The sequence below is a fragment of the Gopherus flavomarginatus genome, chromosome 1 (assembly GCF_025201925.1).
Source record: "Gopherus flavomarginatus isolate rGopFla2 chromosome 1, rGopFla2.mat.asm, whole genome shotgun sequence".
Taxonomy (NCBI): Eukaryota; Metazoa; Chordata; order Testudines; family Testudinidae; genus Gopherus; species Gopherus flavomarginatus.
The window spans coordinates 242,899,833-242,922,478 of record NC_066617.1 but is presented as its reverse complement, the minus strand read 5'-3'; the positions used below and the strand labels follow the sequence as shown (position 1 = coordinate 242,922,478).

The 22,646-nt window shown below is 44.7% G+C and overlaps 1 protein-coding gene across 2 annotated transcripts in view; it reads right to left on the bottom strand.

Moving 5' to 3' along the window:
- Window positions 1–22,343, bottom strand: part of LOC127039426 (arylsulfatase H-like) — a 58,356-nt gene extending 36,013 nt beyond the window's left edge. Inside the window, exons 1-7 of one of the 2 annotated variants that reach the window (XM_050933175.1) lie at window positions 22,247–22,343; window positions 10,777–10,836; window positions 9,819–9,953; window positions 5,957–6,078; window positions 5,638–5,760; window positions 3,811–4,234; window positions 2,357–2,493 (exon numbers count right to left, since the gene is read on the bottom strand). In XM_050933175.1, coding sequence (XP_050789132.1) covers window positions 2,357–2,493; window positions 3,811–4,234; window positions 5,638–5,760; window positions 5,957–6,078; window positions 9,819–9,953; window positions 10,777–10,799 — 964 coding nt within the window. In that variant the 5' untranslated portion in view covers window positions 10,800–10,836; window positions 22,247–22,343. The remainder of the gene's footprint in view (window positions 1–2,356; window positions 2,494–3,810; window positions 4,235–5,637; window positions 5,761–5,956; window positions 6,079–9,818; window positions 9,954–10,776; window positions 10,837–22,246) is intronic. The other variant, XM_050933184.1, reaches the window with a different exon arrangement.
- Between the last annotated feature and the right edge of the window lie 303 nt (window positions 22,344–22,646).

The window sequence follows — 22,646 nt, the reverse complement described above, 5'->3', positions numbered from 1 at the left end:
ATGGGGAAAGAGGGCACTTCAGAATGGGAACCACAGAAGCCCAGTATGCTAGCGGTTCCCCACCTAAACTAGTCAATGAGAGATACCAAGGTAAAAGGGGTGTTCTAAACCCTGCCCCACTTGGCAAGTTGGGCACCCATGTCTGTGCTGTAGGGAGGCACCTCCCTCTGCTTGGAATTCTGAGCTGCAAACCCTCTCATGGGATTTGGCACTGTGATTTGAGAATAAGTCTGTACAAGTTAGGAGTTCTGTGTAAAATTATGAATGCTAGTATCTGTCAGCTGCACACTCCACTTTCAGTGTTCAAACACTTGTCTTTTCTATGGTCTGTCTCCATGTTGGGTTGAACATTCCAAAAGCTGGTGGCACAACAACAGAGGGCAGTTGACTCTTAAGTATCCAATTGCTGGAAATGTATTCCCCTTGGACAAAAGACTGGTTTAAAAAGAAAAGTTGGGGGGAGGGCTGAAGTTGGTCTGCACAGGGCAGCAGTCCATTTTCTCCTGGCCAGGAGAGAGAGAGGTCACATAGTAAGTAGCAGCCCCATTGGGAGGGTGGGCACTGCCCACTTTCCTGAACCTAGGTAGCCCCAAGAGCTCTGGACCACAGCAGGGACTCAGATACCAGCTCAAAGGCATGGCATGGTAAGGGAATTAAAAATAGGTTTAGTGTTTGTTGTTTTAAATGCTCTGTACTCTCCTGTGTTCTGCACAATTAAGTATAGAAGAGCATAAAGGTTTTAGACTGTACATAGCGTGTGTGTGTGTGTGTGTGTGTGTGTGTGTGTGTGTGTGTGTGTGTGTGTGTGTGTGTGTGTGTGTGTGTGTGTGTGTTGAACACTTCACCACAACTTCCTGACTGAGAGAGTTTCAGAAGCTTCACATCTTTGGGGTGGAGTTTTAGGAGAGATGTATTTAAGAGGGGTATTTCAGGTCGAAGTGCTGGTCCTGAGGGAGCTCTTCAGCCCACCTGTCCTAAGGCCCATTTCCAAGAAGGGGTAGCAGACAGGGTCAGTGCTACCACTAGAGAGAACAACAGTGCAGCAGCTTGCTGAGGCTCCAGAAGCTTAACACCCTGTGGATCCAGAGCACAGAGGCTTGGACTCCCCTCACAGCAGTCCTAGTGGATGGCCAGCAGGGAGCACTTGCTAGGATCTGAGACAGACACCTATGCTGTTTTTACAAAAAGTTGGAGAGCAGGTCTGATCTCATAACTTTTGGCCCAGTATTTAGGAAACTCACTGGCAATAGGTGCTTCCTGTGGCTACGGATGAGGTGCAACAGCTCAAGTGTATCAAAAGGATGGATGGTCTAGTGGTTAGGGCACTAACCTAGTCTATGTTCCTTCACAAATTTCCTGTGTGACCTTGATTATTTAGCCTTTCAGTGTCTTAGTTCCCCAGCTGTAAAATTGTGGTTATTATTAATACCTAAGTTTAATATAGCACTTTGCAAGAAGCCCTGATATCTTCAGATGAAATCAGTGTCATTAATCCCATTTTACAGATGGGTAAACTGAAGCACTGGGAGGGGAAGTCATTTGCTGAAGGGTACCCAGTCAGCTAGCAGCAGAGACGGGAACTGTACCCAAGTCACTGAGTCCCAATCCAACGCTCTAGGCACTAGATCACAATTCCCTACTTCACAGGGGCGTTGTGGGGATAAATACATTAAAGCAGGGATCGGCAACCTTTGGCATGCAGCCTGCCAGGGTAAGCCCCCTGGTGGGCTGGGCCAGTTTGTTTACGGCCGTGGTTCGCCACTCCAGGCCAATGGGGGCTACCAGAAGTGGTGCAGGACGAGGGGTGTGCTGGCCGCAGCTTCCCACAGCCCCTAGTGATGGTCTAGACAGCATTTGGTCCTGCCATGAGGGCAGAGGACTGGACGATGACCTCTCGAGGTCCCTTCCAGTCCTAGAATTTATGAATCTATGAAACTGAGTACACTGTGCACGTTCAATTTTACACTGACAACTGTCATGTCTGAACCTTGCTGAATTAAACCTATGTTAAAGGCATTCTTTGAGGCCAGATGTAATAAAATGTTTGTATTCTACAATCTGATTACATTACTTCTCTGTAACTATCACAGCACTACACAGAATAGAGTTTAAACTAAAAGAAATATACTCCACAACAACTGCTTGTATTTGCTTCCTAAGAATGACAGATACATGTTTAAAGCAAGGGGCAGTGTACAGGGTCCTGATCCTCTGGCACATCCATATATTGTATAGACTTGCTTCAGGCAGTTAAATCTATTTGTTGTTGTAATTATAATGGTACCTACCATGCCTTTTAATTTTTTTTAGACAAGTTTATTTAAAGGTCGGTTTCATTAAAAACAAAACCACTTACCCACCATCCAGTCCATCTCCTCTACATTATCTCCATATAAACCATGTCTACTCTTCCCAAGAAACTTCTCTGTGGTGACAAGGGGTGTGTGGACATGTAAAAAGGAAACGAAGAGGAGGAATGGGCCATTCTTGTTTCTAAAAACAAAAAATAAAACTCACTGTCTCAGAAAAAGTTTTAGTTGAAAAAATAATCCCCAACCCCACCAAACAAATGGCCTTGAAATATATTGCTTGGTGTTTACTCAGTGTCACATGTTAGGCTATGTCTGCACTGTGAGCTAGGGGTCTGATATGCCCGGTTTTGTACACATACTCGCACTGCCTCCCAAGCTAGCACGAGTATAAATGGAAGTGTAGACACGGTAGCACAGACAGCGGCAGTAGAAGCATGGCTGAACCGTGCCAAGTACAAATCCAATGGAAACTGTGCCTCTGCTGCCGCCCCCCCCCGTGCTGCCATGGCTACGCTGTATTGATACGTGCGCTCGCTCTGAGAGCTCATGTGACTATGTGTTTATGAGCAGAAGAATCATGTCTCTAGCTTGGAGGGTAGACATAGTCTTAGTGGTCAGTTAATTGTTCTTGCTAGCAAGGGGCCAAAACTTGAATTTTAGATTCAACCTTCTTTAAGTTTTGGGGTTCTTGTGGGGAAAGATCTGCCTTAAATGGTTCAGATCTTGGGTTGGGTTTGAAACAGGAATGGAGCTTTTTTTTCCAGTTCTAGGTTAGATGCAGATGGCATCTTATAACCATGCTTGCGAGGTTTCAGACAAGCAAAATTAAAGAAACAAATTCAAGGTGCATGCAGGAATGGAACATTTTTCACACTAAATATTTCATTTATAAACAAAATATCTTTGTATTAGCAGGAACGTGTAAACTACCAGCCAAAAGGTTGATTTTTTCTCTGTTACAGAGAAAACAATTTCTGTTTAGGGGGTTGAGCACATTCAAGATGTTGCACAGAGGGGAGAACTTTGCCATTTTTACTGCAAAAGCCCTATGCACTGGTGAAAAGGATACTCATTCACTGTGGGTTAGCTCAGATTTCACACATGAATATTTGCAAGGTGAGAATTAAGAGCTCTGTCTATTACAAAGAACTAATACAGTTGGAAAATCCAGTATTGCTTTTGATAAACTGTTCAGCCTATGGACTATTTTCTTGAGGAATGTTAAACTACAGACATCAAGCTAAAATTGTTATTTGTCATGTAGTACTGTCTAAGAGCCCCCGTCATAGACCAAGACCCCATTGTGCAGGGTCCATTCCCCAAGGAGCTCACAGTTTAAGTATTAGAGGCAAGAGGTAGAGACAGTCAGCCAGGGGAACACAAGCAGTTGTCTTAGTACATTAGCTGCCTAACCCAATGGTGACGTGCACTATTAGAGACATTATAGTAACAATATAGTTAAGAAACATTAAAGGATAATATGATATATATTGGTTACCGTTCAATAAATGAAATGGCCTCCTTAAGGATATTGGAAGCGGCTCTCTCTGGCTTCATTGGTTGTTCACTAATGTCATGGTTTCTCATCAGGATACAGTTCCAATACCTTACAAATCCGTAACTGGAGAACCAGGAGATGAAAAACAGGAAACCACACAGGGCAAAGCAGATGATTGCTTTCCATTTTACCAAGAATAAGCCAGTCAGTTTTCCAATTAAAAGAGTGAGCACTGTAAGGGCAATTATCTGACTGTAAAGCCAATATTTAGCTTGCACCTGTATGTTGAGGAATGGATCTTCTCCAACTTGGCATTCGTTCACAAGGGTAAAAGGCATGCCATAAAAATAGTCAAAGCCGTGGTTTAAAGGATGATGGCAGTGATCACTGTGGGATTCACAGTTCACACCCTGATGCCACTTTCCTGAAAATATAAATGAAAAAGATTTAAAATTACATATCATTGACACGGGGTGCCCCTGCCTATATTCCAAAATTTTGGCTCTCCTTCTAAATGAAAATATAAAACAGACCAGATGAGTCTAGTTCAGGGATGGAAGAGGTTAAATTTATATGTGGAAGCATATAATAACTAGAAAAAACAAATTTACCATCCTCTAACTCAACTAATTCCAATTCCAGTTAGGATTAAAGCCCAGATGAGGGGAGAGACATACTGAATAGATCAAGAATGGAATTTTTTTTGATGCTGTTTATCTTAAATTGTAAGTTAGCTCTTACTTTTAAAAAGGAGGATCCTTTGGGATCCAAGAAGGAGCTGATGGCTACATCAGATAGCCTATAAGTTTAGTGTGACATCCACTCCTAGGAGGGAATTCCTCTGTAACAGGATCTACACACGCTCAGCCCCCGCACTGCCACCTTATTTGGCTAAATTTTAAAACGATTCCAAAAATGGTGTTCTAGTTCTACAGCATATGAATAATTATGGTCTATGTAAATAACAATTAAGTTATGTTGACACAGAAGAGTGCATAGTTAAAGAGCCTATGACTATGGGCTCAGTGGCTACAAGACTGGTAAAGGACCTCTGAGTACTACTAGCTGCTGTTGGTTGTGTTTTACAGTAATAACACGAGAACCAGTCTGCACTATCCCAAGTCGTGTTCATCTCTTTGAAGAGGGCTAGCACAAGACCTATATATTATTAAGTCCCTCTTAAATCCACAAACTAAGAGCTAATAAAGACTGAAATGGTGCAGAGGCCTGTGCTGGCCGTGTACAAAAAGGTTAATTTTCACTCTCAGTATACTTAAACACAGTAAGTGTCTTTCACTTTTTAGAACAATATTTTTTGAAAAAAGGGCTCTTTAAAAAGGACAAATCCTGCTATTCTCACTCAGACACAATTCCTAGTGACTTCAGTGGGATTTTTGCTCACTGTGTGGGGTCCGATTCACCACTGAAGTCAATGAGTGTCTTTCCACTTTCTGCCTCACCTAATATAGGTACAGCTCATGAAGGTCCTGGAAAGAGACTTGGCTCTGGTAATATATAGGATGCATAAACATAGAAAGTTCACCCGGCAGGTGAGTGAGTGAGCTGTAATTGTTTAAGACCACTGTAGTGTCTGGCAAGCACCTGCTCTCAGAAGTCAATACATATTCTGTGGGTGTTTCCTAAAACATTATGTACTGAATTCACTAGATCCTTTTTTCTGCTTTCAGTTTACATATTTACTCAGTTCGTCTTATCAGATACGTAAATTATGGGTTTTTGTAAACTGACTATATTTCAAAATGTTACAATGCTTAAGAAGTTGTATAGATTGGAAACTGTAGTCTAGCTAATTTCTACATACTGTACCTATAAGTGCTGTGGTATAACCTTGCTGCTGCAGTATTCTGGCAAAAGTTGTTTCATTTGGAGGAAGTCCTCCTGAGCCACCAATCCAAAAAAGAACATGGTGTTTAGTGCTGGATCCCATTCCTAAAGCATAGTACAAAATAATAAATTACTTGTTTCTTTTCCTACAGTTCTCTTCAATGAATGGAAGGTCATGTTTTACTTAAAACCAAAATGCAATGATATGCTGTCAAAATCCATAGAACTGATCTATTTAATGGAATTGCAATAGAAAATTGTACTGTTTAGACAGCAGTGAATCATTAAAGAGAGGTCCAACCTGATCTGATGGGGTATCTGCCGGTCAGGAAAGCAGCTCTGCTTGGCGTGCAAAGTGGAGCTGCAGAAATGTGCTGAGTAAGTTTCACTCCTTCCTTTGCCAGCTGGTCAATATTAGGGGTCCTAAAAAGAAAAACAAACTTTGATCAAATTTGAGACACACACACACAACATAAAGCAGCATGTTCAAGATCATCATGGATGAATCGACAAACTGTCTGCCTTATATACAACTAAATAGTGAGAAAATGTTTATATTAGTCCTATTACCATTACCACTGTCCATGTGGGAGAGGTATTGATTCAAAATTAAAAAAAACAAAACACCACACACACACATATATCCCACAACACAGTTACACTAGATAAATAAAGAAAAAGAAGAACCAAAGAGTACATCCCAGATGAAGAAAGGATATACTGTATTGGCATATAGAACCAGATATGGATATGTGACAATACAGGGATTTATTTCCCTTGTCCACAGAAAGGGAACCACTATGTTTTGCATTTTCACTGCAGAAATAAAAGTGAAGATACAAGAATGGTCCTTTTCTGCTTTATCACTTTGTAGTACGTGACTTGAGTAACATTTTGTTGATTTAAAGCTGTTTTTATATATTGTATATGACTGAGATTGCAAACACATAGTACAATTAAATCTTTTTAAAAAAAAATCCAATTGTCTCTTGTGCCTGCCACTCAGTTCTTCAGAAACAATTCTTGAACTTTTACATTATATTTTCCTTTTAACAAACATCTCAATTTTGCAATTAAAATGATTACCATCTATCGGAAAACTCCTCAAAAGAGAAGGAGAACAGCAGCTGCATGTACTGTGCCTGGCAGAAAGCTAGCCTGTCTTATTAAAGTGAACATACATTGTCACCAGCCTTTGGACCCCACTCAAGAAAGAGAACAAAGGGTACGTCTCCACTATGGGATAATTCAAATTTTACATAAACCAGTTTTATAAAACAGATTGTATAAAGTCAAGTGCACGTGGCCACACTAAAAGCACATTAATTAGGCGGTGTCCGTCCATGGTCCGAGGCTAGCGTCGATTTCCAGAGCGTTGCACTGTGGGTAGCTATTCCGTAGCTATCCCATAGTTCCCGCAGTTTCCCCCGCCCCTTAGAATTCTGGGTTGAGAGCCCAGTGGCTGATGGGGCAAAAATCATTGTCGCAGGTGATTCTGGGTAAATGTCGTCATTCCTTCCTTCCTTCGGGAAAGCAACGGCAGACAATCATTTCGCGCCCTTTTTCCCTGGATTGTCCTGGCAGACGCCATAGCATGGCAACCATGGAGTCCGTTCAGCTTTTTTTTTTTTTTTTTTTTTTACAACAGTCACCGTATGTGTACTGGATGCCGCGGACAGAGGCGATACTCCAGCGCTACACAGCAGCATTCATTTGCTTTTGCATGACAGCAGAGATGGTTACTAGTCGTTCTGTACCGTCTGCTGCCAGTGTAATTTGGCAATGAGATGATGGTTATCTGTCCTTCTGTGCTGTCTGCTGCTATCATGGGTGCCCCTGGCGGAGGTCAGCCGGGGGCGCAAAAGCAAAACTTGGAATGACTCCCGAGTCAATCCTTCCTTTATGGTTTCTAAAAATAGAGTCAGTCCTGCCTAGAATTTGGGGCAAGTGTACTAGAGAAGCAGTGTATCAGAGAGCACAGCTGCTCCGTCTCAGATCCCGCACAAATGATGAGCTACATGCCATTGACGGGGGGTGCCCCTGCAACAACCCCACCCGTTGCTTCCCTCCTCCCCCAACCTTCCTGGGCTACCGTGGCAGTGTCCCCCCCATTTGTGTCATGACGTTATAAAGAATGTAGGAATAAGAAACAGTGACTTGTTAGTGAGATAAAATCAGGGGGAGGCAGCCTTCCCGTGCTATGACAGTCCAGGCAGGACATTAAGCGGTGCGGGGGCGAGGAGCCCAGCATCCCGCTGCTATGATAGCCCAGGCAATACAGAATCTTTTCTTTACACCAGAAAGGGAGGGGGCTGATGGAGCTCAGCCCCCAGTGGCTATGAGGACGGTTACCAGCCGTTCTGTACCATCTACTGGGAATGACCAGGAATCATTCCTATTTTTACCCAGGCACCCCTGAAGCCAGCCAGGGGTATTCAGCAGTTATCAAGCATGTACTATCTGCCACCAGGGAGGGGAGAGGAGCGGATACTTCTCTTCACTGCTGCAGCATCGCGTCTACCAGCAGCATTCAGTAGACATAGGGTGACACTGAAAAAAGTCAAGAAACGATTTCTTTCCCTTTTCTTTCACGTGGGGGGGGGGGAGTAAATTGACGAGCTATTCCCTGAACCACTCCGGACAATGTGTTTGAACCTACAGGCATTGGGAGCTCAGCCAAGAATGCAAATACTTTTCGGAGACTGCTGGGGACTGTGGGATAGCTGGAGTCCTCAGTACCCCCTCCCTACCTCCATGAGCGTCCGTTTGAGTCTCTGGCTTCCTGTTACACTTGTCAGGCAGCACTGTGTAGCCTGTAGATTTTTTTTTCAAACGCTTTGGCATTTCGTCTTCTGTAACGGAGCTCTGATAGAACAGTATTTGTTTCCCCATACAGCGATCAGATTCAGTATCTCCCATACGGTCCATGCTGGAGCTCTTTTTGGATTTGGGACTGCATTGCCACCCGTGCTGATCAGAGCTCCACGGTGGGCAAACAGGAAATGAAAATCAAAATTTCGCAGGGCTTTTCCTGTTTACCTGGCCACTGCATCCGAGCTGAGATTGCTGTCCAGAGTGGTCACAGTGGTGCACTGTGGGATACCACCCGGAGGCCAATACCGTTGATTTGCGGCCACACTAACCCTAATCCGATATGGTAATATCGATTTTAGCGCTACTCCTCTCGTTGGGGAGGAGTACAGAAACTGATATAATGAGCCCTTTATATCGATATAAAGGGCCTCGTAGTGTGGACGGGTACAGTGTTAAATTAGTTTAACGCTGCTAAAATCGGTTTAAACGCGTAGTGTAGACCAGGCCAAAGATTTGACATACTGAAACAAACAAATTCCACACCAGGTACAGCATCAACTCTTTAGCAGCTGCCAACGCTGGAGAAAGGAAGGTGTAAAATACTCAGAATACACATAATAATGGCTATAACAACAAGACATTTCTCTTTCATCCAAGAACTTTCGTTATGCACTCACACACACACACTATTAATATGTCTAAATAAAAATGGGTAAGTCAGTCTTGGGATAACTATATCATGGACATGAAGACATCATTCCATGCCCATATTACATTTAAACCTGTGCTGGTTGGAGCTGGCATTTGGTGTCAAATCCCAATTTCAAATGTAGCCTTGGAGTGCATGCACATGCATGTGCGCACACGTGTCCGTCTGAGCAAATGAATCAACAACCATCCCAAGAAAGTCCCTTGCAACGTAACACTTACTGTAGCCCATTTATTTTCTATACACTGTACACTGAAAAAAAACATATTTAAAATGATCTCCTAAGATGACAGGCAGCTGCCTAAATAAGTAAGCCCAGGGTTACTTTAGTTAATATTTATTTTTCTAATATTAAGTAGTTTTGAACCTGTTCTCATATCTATTGTAAGCCACAGCCTACTGTGTTATCATTAGGACACTCCAAAGGAAAATGAAGAGCACTTACGTACAGTGAGATGGTGGGATACTGTTGACTCAAGTATGCCTAACTTTTTTCTTGACTCTGTATTTCCACCAGGCCAGAGGACAACACTACACACCAAGATGAAAATTCTGGGGCCATTTTGATGGATTTCTGCTCCTCAAGCCATGCCACAGTGACAATGACAATGTGACCTTACTTTCTAGTCTATGATCTTACCTTAGTGTATCATTGCCATAGCAGCCTACATCCCCCAAACCAAGATCATCAGCCATCATCAGTAAAATATTGGGTTTAGAAGCACTTGATGCATATGTCCTTAAGCATGAAACCAGCAAAATGGCTAGCCAGTTCCTGAAATTCAAGAATTAAAAGAAAAGATTTATTTAATGGAGACATTTATAACTTTCTGACTCATTTTACAGTAAGCGCAGACTGAGGTGGTTCCTCAATGGTTCCGATTAATTGTAAATGCTTCCCACACCCCATAAGCACAGTGTTTTGAGATCTCTCTCTGTGTGTGTATGTACATACATATACATATGTAAATAATTATCTAAGGTGCCAGAAGGTAGTGCTCATGCATATATAGAATATTCTATGGGTTTTGTAGGATTAATAAAACTTCTTGTTGCATGTTGCTAATAGCTTCTTGTGCGCAGTTCTTCATGCAGAGATCTTCACACAATAGAACCACTGCAGTTTCATTCACTGTCTTAGGGTGGGAAAATACAAAGAATGCAGTCAGGGGTGTGGACCCCAGCATAGCATGAACATATTTCTGGCAGGCTTCCCTTGAGCCACAATGCTAGGATTTGGAGGTGGTAGGGAGGCAGGTTGCGTCTGGGGTGAGAGAGAAGGACTTCTCTGCTGGCTCCATTACTACACAAATCCTGTGGGTCCTCCTTCTGCAAAGAAACAATGCACCAGCTGCAAGGATAACTGTAAAATTAAGGTTGAAGTTACTGTTCAGTCGCTCCACTTTTGTTCCTTGACCTGAGGGAGAATGGTTCTTCCCTCCAGGTCTTACAAAATCAAGACAGTAGTTTTAAATGGGCATCAATTTTGAGCCCACATAAAATATTTTTAAAACTTCAGTAGATTAAAGATCATGCTATATTTTTATACACAAAATTTCAAAAGCCAAAAAAAGGGCCATTAATTAATTTCCTCTTACCATTGCAGTTTCATGTGTCTCATGGCTTCTTCTGACACACCAGCTGACTACATCAAAATTCTGTAAAAAATAAAAATAAAAAAAATAGGATGTAGATATACATATATATATAAATAAGGCTCTCATGCCTGCTTATTAACCATCATACATCACAACAGTCACACTACCATTGTTCTCAGCTAAAATGTAGACATACTGAACAGTTAGTGCTAGACTTTGCAACCCCTAAATTCATGAGCACTTACAGACGTAGTTCCATTAAACTAAGACACTACTTGTATGAAGGAACGCTCATGAATACAATCAAAGATTATGCAGTACAGGGCTCAGTCCTGCAAGCTGTTGACTGTTCTCAACTCCTACTGACTTCTATGGGAGTTGTAGATGCTCATTACCTTGCAACAATGAGCCCACAAGCATCCTAATGAACAAACAAAAACAAAACAAAAGAATAAAAAATGCCAAATGCAGAATTTACACAAGGAAATTTTACTTGTTGGGATTTCACTGTTTGTTTTTTTTGCGTTAAAAGATTAACTTTACCTATAGTGATGTTTTGTTTTTTTATTTTGCTTGGGAGGAGAGAATAACATTCATCTTTCAGGTGCAGAATTTGAGCCTTACTGTTTGATTACAAACAGCTAAGCATGGCATGCACATCTTCAAATAAAACCTAAGGGCTATATCTACAAAAAGGACTCAGCGTTCCAATGCTTAACTTGGAGCCCTTCTCCTAGTAAAATCCACAGCCTTGAGTTAGGATCCCAAGCTCCCTGCACAATGCAAATAGAGGTAAGTGCCTAAGAATAAGATCCACAAAAGCTGGCACACTAGGTAGGGAGTCGCCTAAGCTAGTCGATGCCCTTCCCCTCAAAAGCAGCCAGGCACTGAAGTCTGGGTCAGAGGAAGGAGTCTCCATTTACTTCAGCTTCTCGGCTGTGAATCCTCTCTTGGAGTTAAGCACCTATCCCATGCCAGGAAAGAGAGAGAGCCCATTGCCAGAGAACCAAAGTTACTCCACTTTGTTACCTTGCCGCCATTTTGTGCTAGGCAAGCACAGAGGTACCAGTCCACCTTTAGCTGAGGGTACGTCTACACTACGGGATTATTCCGATTTTACATAAACTGGTTTTGTAAAATAGATTGTATAAAGTCAAGTGCACGCGGCCACACTAAGCACATTAATTCGGTAGTGTGCGTCCATGTACCGAGGCTAGCATCGATTTCCAGAGCGTTGCACTGTGGGTAGCTATCCCGTAGCTATCCCATAGTTCCCACAGTCTCCCCCGCCCATTGGAATTCTGGGTTGAGATCCCTGTGCCTGATGGGGCAAAAAACATTGTCGCGGGTGGTTCTGGGTACAGCCTCATCCCTCCCTCCATGAAAGCAGCAGACAACCATTTCGAGCCTTTTTTCCTGGGTGAACTGTGTAAACGCCATAGCACAGCAAGCATGGACCCTGCTCAGATCAAGACCGCAATCGTGGACGTTGTAAACTCCTTGCGCATTCTCGTGCAGTCTATGTTGAACTGGGACCTGCAAAGCCAGGCAAGGAGGTGGCAGCTACGGCAGAGCGGCGATGAGAGTGATGAGGACATGGACACAGAATTCTCTCAAACCGCAGGCCCCTGCGCTTTGGAGATCCTGCTGGCAATGGAGCAGGTTCTAGCCATTGAACGCCGATTTTGGGCCCGGAAAACAAGCACAGACTGGTGGGACCACATAGTTTTGCGGGTGTGGGACGATTCACAGTGGCTGCAAAACTTTCGCATGCGTAAGGGCACTTTCATGGAACTTTGTGACTTGCTTTCCCTTGCCCAGAAAAGCCGTAATACCAAGATGAGAGCAGACCTCACAGTTGAGAAGCGGTGGCAACAGCCCTCTGGAAGCTTGCAATGCCAGACAGCTACCGGTCAGTCGGGAATCAATTTGGAGTGGGAAAATCTACTGTGGGGGCTGCTGTGATGCAAGAAGCCAAAGCAATCATTAAGCTGCTGCTACAAAAGGTTGTGACTCTGGGAAACGTGCAGGGCATAGTGGATGGCTTTGCTGCAATGGGATTCCCTAACTGTGGGGGGGCGATAGATGGAACGGATATCCCTATCTTGGCACCGGAGCACCAGGGCACCCAGTACGTAAACCACAAGGGGTACTTTTCAATGGTGCTGCAAGCATTGGTGGATCACAAGGGACATTTCACTAACATCCACGTGGGATGGCCAGGAAGGGTTCATGATGCTCACGTCTTCAGGAACACTACTCTGTTTAAATGGCTGCAGCAAGAGAATTACTTCCCAGACCAGAAAATAACAGTTGGGGATGCTGAAATGCCTGTAGTTATCCTGGGGGACCCAGCCTACCCCTTGGTGCCATGGCTCATGAAGCCATACCCAGGCAGCCTGGACAGTAGTCAGGAGCTGTTCAACTACAGGCTGAGCAAGTGCAGAATGGTGGCAGAATGTGCATTTGGCCGTTTAAAGGCATGCTGGCGCACATTACTGACTCGCTCAGACCTCAGCCAAATCAACGCCCCCATTGTTATTGCTGCTTGCTGTGTGCTCCACAATCTCTGTGAGAGTAAGGGGGAGACCTTTATGGTGGGGTGGGAGGCTGAGGGATATCAGCTGGTCACTGATTACATACAGCCAGACACCAGGGCGATTAGAAGAGCACACCACGAAGCGGTGTGCATCAGAGAAGCTTTGAAAACAAGTTTCATCCCAGCCCAGAGTACGGTGTGACTGTTGTGTTTGTTTCCCCTTGATGAACACCCCCCTTGATTGACTCATTCCCTGTAAGCAACCCACCCTCCCCCTTCGATTACCGCTTGCTTAAGGAAATAAAGTCACTATTGCTTAAAAATCATGTATTCTTTATTAAAAAGTCATTATAAAAAGAGGGAGAGAACTGACAAGGTAGCCCAGGTGTGGTTTGGGAGGAGGATAGGAGGGAAGGAAAAGGCCACTAAAAATATTTCAAAGTAATGACAGCCTTTTCGTTTGGCTGTCCACGGGGGTGGAGTGGGCGGGTGCACGAAGCCTTCCCTCACGCGTTCTTACACGTCTGGGTGAGGAAGATATGGAACATGGTGAGTGGTGAGGGTGGTTACACAGGGGCTGCAGCGGCACTCTGTGACCCTGCTGCTGTTCCTGAAGCTCCACCAGATGTCAGAGGATGTCAGTTTGATCACGCAGCAGCCCCAGAGTTGCATCCCGCCACCGCATATCTTTCTGCCTACACCTTTGATCTTCCTGGAGACACCTCTCATCTCGAGCATCCCTCCTGTCCTCACGTTCACTGGCATCTTTCCTGTAATTTGATACCATGTCCTTCTACTCATTCAGATGAGCTCTTTCATTGCGGGTTACTTCCATGATTTCTGAGAACATGTCGTCTCGCGTCTTTTTTTTTCCTCTGCCTTATCTGAGATAGCCTTCAGGATGGAGTAAGGAGGCTTGAAAAATTTGCAGCTGCATGAGGGAGGGAAAAAAGGGAGAGAAATATTTAAAAAAAGATACATTTTACAGAACAATGGTTATACTCTTTCACAGTGAACAACACTATTCACCTTACATAGCACATGTGATTTCACTACAAGGTTGCATTTTGCATCTTAATATTGAGTGCCTGCAGCTCTGGTGTTAGAGATCTCACAGACGTAGGTCCGGGCAGCAGAATTGAGCTTGCATGTGGTCATGGTAAGCCACTGTCTTTCGGCTTCTGCAGCCTTCATATACACAGTGCCCTCCTTTCCCAAATACCAAGCAAAGACCGTTCAGTGCTGCTTCTTTCCTGTTAACATGCAGCAGTAGAAACCACCCCCCCATTCCAATTCTCTGGGATGATCGCTTTACCCCTCCTCCCACCGCGTGGCTGGTATCATGGAAGATCCCTGCTAGCCAAACGCGAAAAAGCTCAGCGCCATTACCCCCCTTCCCTCCCCCCGCTTGGCTACCTGCAAGGAAGGATTTCTTTTAAGCAACAGGCAAACAACCTGGTAGGAATGGCCATCTCTGTCCCCTTAATTAAATTCCTGAATTTCAACCAGGTTAACATGAACAATATCACTCTCCTGAGGATGACATAGCGAGATAAAGAACGGATGTTGCTTGAATGCCAGCAACCACTGGGACCATAAGCAGCTAGGCTTTGTCATGCAATGATACCAGCTTACTTGCTACATGCATGGCGTGATCAAGTATCCTACCATGGTGGACGGAATAAGGCTGCCTTGCCCAGAAACCTTCTGCAAAGGCTTTTGGAGTACCTCCAGGAGCGCTTCATGGAGATGTCCTTGGAGGATTTCCGCTCCATCCCCAGACATGTTAACAAACTTTTCCAATAACTGTATGGGCCGCAAATGCATCCCAAGTCCTCATGGCAAATCAATCATTAAAAAATGCTTGCTTTTAAACCATGTTTTATATTTACAAAGGTACACTCATCAGAGGTTGCTTCCATGGCTTCATTGTCTAGGCTAGTGGCTTGGGAGGGCTGGGAGGGTAATTCCATCTGGGTGAGAAAAAGCTCCTGGCTGTTGGGGAGAACGGAGTGCTGTGTGCTCTCTGCAAGCTCGTCCTCCTCTTCCTCCTCCTCCTCTTCCCTGTCCGCAGAATCCTCAGCCATGGCTGAGATTACCACCCCCACCTCGGAATCCACGGACAGGGGTGGGGTAGTGGTGGCGGACCCCCCTAGAATTGCATGCAGCTCAGCGTAGAAGCGGCATGTTTTCGGCCCTGCCCCGGACCTTCCGTTTGCTTCTTTGGTTTTCTGGTAGGTTTGTCTGAGCTGCTTAACTTTCACTCTGCACTGCACTGAGTCTCTGGTGTGGCCTCTCTGCATCATGGCCTTGGAAATTTTTTCAAATGTTTTTTCATTTCGTCTTTTGGAACAGAGTTGTTAGCACAGAATCCTCTCTCCATACAGCGATCAGATTCGGCACCTCCCGTGCAGTTCATGCGGGAGCTCTTTTTCGATTCTCAGGAGACTGCATTGTTATCTGTGCTGATTACCTCTGCGTGGTCACCTGTGCTGGTGAGCTCTCCAAGCTGGCCAAATAGGAAATGAAATTCAAAAGATCACAGGGCTTTTCCTGTCTACCTGGCCAGTGCATCCGAGTTCAGATTGCTGTCCAGAGCGGTCACAGTGGTGCTCTGTGGGATACCACCCGGAGGCCAATACCGTCGAATTGCGGCCACACTAACCCTAATCCGATATGGTAATACTGATATCAGCGCTACTCCTCTCGTCAGGGAGGAGTACAGAAAGCAGTTTAAAGAGCCCTTTATATCGATATAAAGGGCCTTGTTGCGTGGACGGGTGAAGCATTAAATCAGTTTAACTCTGCTAAAATCGGTATAAATGTGCAGTGTAGACCAGGCCTGAAGGTAGGGAAGCACGTAGCACCAAGAATTGGCAGGGAAAACAACAAGCAGTGGTAAGGCAGTTAATTATAAGGTTGGGTGCGTTTAGATACTATGTTGCAATATTGGCACAGGCACCAAGGCCTCTGAGAAGGTATTAAGCAAAAGTGAGATAAAGTATGGTATGAAGGACATAAATCCACACCGTGTAGAGATCAAGCATAGGAATTTATTACATACAACGCTGGCGGAGTGTCAACTTGCTTATTAGGCTCAGAGACACTGTCAATCAATTGATGACAAAACAGAATATATAGACTTCTCTGCCCATGGAAAATGACGGGGTAGGTAGTTCCACACCCCAGGACAGGTTTTGCAGCAAGACAAGATAGCGCATTAGCCAATGGTTAAAAGGTTACATAATGTCTCCACCCATGGTCTCAAGATAGCAAGTTAACATTTAATTAATACTTTGGTGAAATGTTATTAGTATAAAATATGTTAAATTCTGATTTGGGGTCCATAGGAATGGACCAACTCCTTTGATTGTTCAACAGGTACATTCCTAGGGAATAAAGCAAAGAAACAGTGAAAGTATATGACAATACAGATTGTCTCCTTTATGTCTTAAGGCAGGGCATTGGTCCCTGGGAAGAGAGGTGGAAGGATGCCATATCTTTATACTGACATGTGTCATCTTTTCATAAACTCAAGGTTTGATCTGTGGGAAGAATGTTCCCTACAGAAGAGACTGACACAATAGGAACAGGGATCCTTTGTTCAATCTGAAACATCGGATGAAACATAATTATTCAGTCATTGCTTCAACATCTGGCATTTCTACTGACCAAGTTTGTCTTAGCAAAGGCAATGTTATCTTGTTTACCTCAGCTTTCTCTTAGCTAATTACTGTTTGCTGGGCCTCTGGTCTCCAGACCAAACTCTGGACTTTGGATCTGAGAAAGAGCTGGCACAATCCATATACCAGATTGTTATAATAAAATGCACAGGGATTTTAACACTTCATGGTATAAGAGTCAGAGTGTATTAGTGAGAGAGAGTCAGAGAGGAGCCAGAGCTGTCAATCTGTCAAGGAGTTTGTGAGTAAGCCAGTGAGAGAGTGTCAGAGAGTGATGGTCAGTGTATGTAAGGAGAGCAGTGTAGAACAGGAGAAGTGAGCAGTGTAAGTAAAAGGGAAAAGAGCCTGTGCATGTAGGAAGGAGAGAGGGATAGAGAAGGTGAGGGAAGGTAAGAAAAAGAGATAAAAAGGTGACAATAAGAAACTTGAAGGAGACCTGAGAGGAACCTGAGGGGGGAAAAAAAAAAAAAAAAAAAAAAAAAAAAAAGAGAAGAATGAAGAGAAACCCAAGGAACTTGACCAGAGAGATGCTTAAGTACTTCAAGAAGGCGGCTGTCAACGACCTGTGGAAGACAAGCCATCTCCACTTCAGCATCACTTCCAACTGTATGTTATTGTGGTTTGGGATGCTCTTAGCCTACTGACAGGGATTGGTGTACTAGAGGGACTGTTGTGTTATTAAAGCGTTGCTTTCGAAATACAGTGGAGTTGCATCATAGGTGCATTTAACTTATGCAATTTTAACTATACGCGCTCGGCAAAATAAAGAGAGAAACAGCAATTTAAATACTGTACTTGTAGTACAGGTGATTCTGCCTGCCATTCCACTCAATGAGCGTTTGACTATATGCGATTTTCTCCTTACGCGCTGACTTCAGAACCTAACCCCCACGTAAGATGCGACTCCCCTGTACTACTTGTGTCAATAACATATTGGACAGATGTGTTGTGTCCTCCAAGTATTCCTGAGACAACTCTAGCACAGAGAAAACCCTTGGGGTAACAAGACCACCCTGTTATAGCCAATAACCTAGCAGTTAGGGCCAGGACCAGGGCCGGTGCAAGGATATTTTGCGCCCTAAGCAAAACTTCCACCTTCTGCCCCTCCACCTTCTGCCCTCCCCCCGGACTATCGTTTATTATAAAATTTTCAAAAATGAATACTGCATAATATAGCATTGTTCATTATAGTTAATACAGGTTCAGCTTGAAAATTTGTTAGTTTCATTATTTAGACTACATATTTAATAAAAATAAATGAATAACCTGACAGTGTTGATATTGTTATTGTTTTCACTTTGCACAACATGCATGGATCTTAAAATAAATCACATACATTATACACAATACACTGTCACTTCCTTCATATCAAAATCTACTACATTTTATTCTACCTTTATAATATCCAATTATTGTTATTAATAAAAATTTATAAAATTAGAGCCTTGCATGGTGTCAAGCATCAGGGGGTAAGCCGTGTTAGTCTGTATCCACAAAAACAACAAGGAGTCCGCCAGCAACTACACACCATACCACAGAAACACTAACCCAGGAACCAATCCCTGTAGCAAAGCTTGTGGCCTACTCTGTCCCCAGATCTACTCTGGCGACACCATCAGAGGACCCAACCACATCAGCCATACCATCAAGGGCTCATTCACCTGCGCATCTAATAATGTGATATATGCCATCATGTGCCAGCAATGCCCCTCTGCCAGGCACATTGGCCAAACCGGACAGTCTCTACATAAAAGAATAACTGGACACAAATTGGACATCAGGAATGGTAACATACAAAAGTCAGTAGGTGAACACTTCAATCTCCCTGGTCATCTATAAACAGGATTTAAAAGTCACTACTCTTGAACAAAAAAACCAAAACAAACAAACGAACCTTCAGAAACAGACTTCAAAGAGAAACAGCAGAACTAAAATTCATTTGCAAATTTAACACCATCAGTTTGGGCTTGACCAGGGACTGGGAGTGGCTGGCTCAGTACAGAAGCAGCTTTGCCTCTCCTGGAATTGACACCTCCTCCTCAAATTATTGGGAGTGGACTACATCCACCCTGATGGAATTGGCCCTGTCAACACTGGTTCTCCACTTGTGAGGTAACTCCCTTCTTATGTGTCATTATATAATGCCTGCATCTGTAACTTTCACTCCATGCATCTGAAGAAGTGGGTTTTTTTACACAAGGAAAACTTATGCCTAAATAAATCTGTTAGTCTTTAAGGTGCCACTGGACTCCTTGTTTTTATAAAATTAGAATAGCAGATACTCTGCCATACTGAGGGATTAGATTTGGTGGGGAAGGGAAGCAGACTGGTTTCGGGTCAGTAGGGTATTGGGTTTGGCTGGGGAGGGGAAGGGAAGCAGACCAGATTCGGTCAGTGACAGTGATGGTTCGAGTTTGGCCGGGTATTGGGTTTGATAGGGAAGGGAAGCAGACTGGGTTCTCTCAGTGGGGGACTGGGTTTGGCTGGGGAGCCGAAGAGAAGCAGACCGGATTGGGTCAGTGATGGTTCAAGTTTGGCCAAGAGGAGAAGGAAGCAGACGGGGTTTTTGTCAGTAGGGGATTAGGTTTGGCTGGGGAGCGGAAGGGAAGCAGACTGGGTTCAGCCAGTGAGGGAATCGGGTTTGATGGGGAGTGGAAGGGGAGCAGACCGGGTTTGGGTGTGGAGGGGGGAGAGGGCGCAACCTGAGTTTGGCAGGGGTAGGATTCAAAGAGCCGCAAGATGAAATGGGCGCTCTCCTCTCCAGTCCCTGGCATGCAGCAGCGGGCCAAGTGCAATTGCAAAAGGGCAATGGGAGCACGTTGCCTGCTTTGCCTTCATGAGTCCATCCTGCGCCCAGGCTGGGGAGTTGAACGCTGGGCTCTTGCTCTGGCGAGGGGCAGGCAGGACTGTGAGGCAGAGTGCGCAGCCCTCATGCCAAAGCAGGGTCGGGAGGGTAGAAAGCTGGGGAGCAGGGATGTGGGTTAATGCGGCTTAGCCGCCCCTCCATGTGAGAGAGCCCGCAGAGCTGCCAGCTGTGGCATCCCTCCATTCTCTCCCCAGGGAGCAGCAGAGCCTCTGCCTGCAAATCCTGCAGCCCACTCTCTGAGCATGCCATGCAAGCCAGCCCCGTCTGCACCTCACTGACAGCACAGCTCAGACCCAGCAGGGGTCTTACACTTCCTGCAGTAAGCTGTTCCACTCTCCTTCTGGCTGCTGTGCAATGTAAAAGAGAAAGGAGCTATTACTGTGTAAATGTACCTACCAACACAGCAAGCAAATCAAAGGACTTCAATGACTTTCTAAAGGCAGGAGAACAATTCATTGGGAGCGTGGTTGTTATCATACATCTTCCCTCCCTACAATCTGTGATCTGCAGCCAGCATCTTGATTGGCAGCAGTGCCCCCAAATCTTGGCGCCCTAGATGGCTGCCTAGTCTGCCTAGTGGTTGCACCAGCCCTGGTTAGGGCACTTACTTGGGATGGAGAAGGCCTGTTTTCAAAACCCTCACTGCCTGATTCAGAGCAGGGACTTGAACACAGGGCTCCTACATCCTGGATAAGTGACTTAATCACTGACTTAAAGGGTATCCTCAGCACTAGGATCACCACCATTTTTTTTGGTGAGAAAGGGATTAGGCACCTAAATCCAGCAGAGGGTTTATACTGTGAATCCCAACCAAAGAGGCACCTCCCTCCAGCCTGGACTTAGGTCTCTAACTATCTTTGAGAGGGAGGGCTTAGACTCCATCCTCTCCTCAGCATTTCCTATTGAATACCTTAAGCGGCTCCCTGCTCATGTTGCTGGCTTCTGAGAATCCAATTCTTAGGCGCCTAATTCTCCCCATGCACTGTAAAGGGAGCCTGGGCACCTAACTTGGGGCTGTGAATTCCACTGGACAGCCGGGCATGTACTAGTTAGGCAGTGCAATGTCTAAATCCTTTGTGGAGCTAACCCTAAGATACCAAATGCAGAATTTGCACAACAACCTGCTTATACAGGCACACTACTTTTTTCTATTATGCACTGAATCCCCAGCTCTTTCTGAAGGCTGGACTCCCACTGAAATCAACAGGAACTTTTCCTGTACATGAAGAATATAGAATTGGGCCCCAAGGCTTGTTTAATGTCTTCAGGCATCATAAGGAAAAATTAATTCTGGTCAATAAAATCACCACTTTTACTTACACAAATTTAACACAAATCAGAGGTTCATTCCCCCAAGAGCCAGCAAGACACAGAAGACAATCAGCAAGACTCAGCATCCCTTTTTAATAATATGAAAAGCAAACCCTCATCTCAAGTTTACTCCTTCCCCTGAGATTATCACTCCTTGATTTGTTAGACACATCCTAGAGGATCAAGATCAGGAGTACTTGTGGCACCTTAGAGACTAAACAAATTTATTTGAGCATAAGCTTTTGTGGGCTACAGCCCACTTCATCGGATGCATAGAATAGAACATATAGTGAGGAGATATATATACACACAGAGAACATGAAAAGATCCAAGTTGCCCAACCAACTCCAAGAGGCTAATTAATTAAGATGAACTGTTGTCAGCAGGAGAAAAAAAAACTTTTGCAGTGATAATCAAGATAGCCCATTTAAGATAGTTTGGCAGGAAGCTGTGAGGATACTTAACCTGGGGGAAATAGATTCAATGTGTGTAATGGCTCAGCCATTCCCAGTCTCTATTTAAGCCTAAATTGATAGTATCTAGTTTGCATATCAATCCTAGTGGATCAGTGCTGTTTATCAGAAAGTAGCATAGCTAAACGAGTCTTGCTGCTTGCTTTTCCCCAGATACCCCTCCTTCACCTTACCTAGTCCTTTGCACAGTGGGTCAAGGGTAACATTGCCAGGATTAGCAAAATAACTGCTGTTAAAGTTTTACACAAATTCCTGGTTAGGTGAGTATTATGACTATTTTCTTAAAATGCTGGAGAGACACTTTTACAGGACATCCTGTCTAATAATCTAAGCTATTCTACTGAGATTCATATAACACCTCTCATCACTGTTGTATCTAAGTAACTAAAAAGAGCCACTCTAAAAATAAAAGTCACAACAGGTCAGTCATGGTCTCAATCTTCCCTCCCACTTCCCTAGAGTCAGAGCTCTGGAGGGGCTTTCAGGAGGTGAGGGGGCTGGTGTCTGCTTTTAATTTATATCTTTTCTCCTCTTCCTTTCTTAGCCTTCCCAGAGCTGCAACTAACTAAACTCGCAACGCTGAAGAAATGATCCTTACCCTTTATTCTGAAGGCGGTGAGCTTTGCAGCCATTCCTCTTCCCCCCCACTTCTTGTTATGCACCTATCGCAGAAACACTGCCCAGTGCCCTGCTCTCCCGGGCTCCGTCCTTAAATCCGGCTCGTGGTAGCTGCGGCCCCTGGGCGGGGAAGAGAGCGTGGGGCAGAGGGATCCGTGCATTGCCTCCAAGCACCACCCCCGCAGCTCCCATTGGCCGGAAACGGGGAACCGCAGCCAATGGGAGCTTCGGGGGAGGTACCTGGAGGTGCGGCAAGGGCAGCGCACGTGGAGCCCTCGCCCCGCCCCCCACCCCAGGAGCGGAGCAGGGCCGATAACAGGGTGGGTAGGTAGGGAACCTGCCCTGGCCTCGGTCCCCGGGGCGCGCCGCTGCCACCCTGG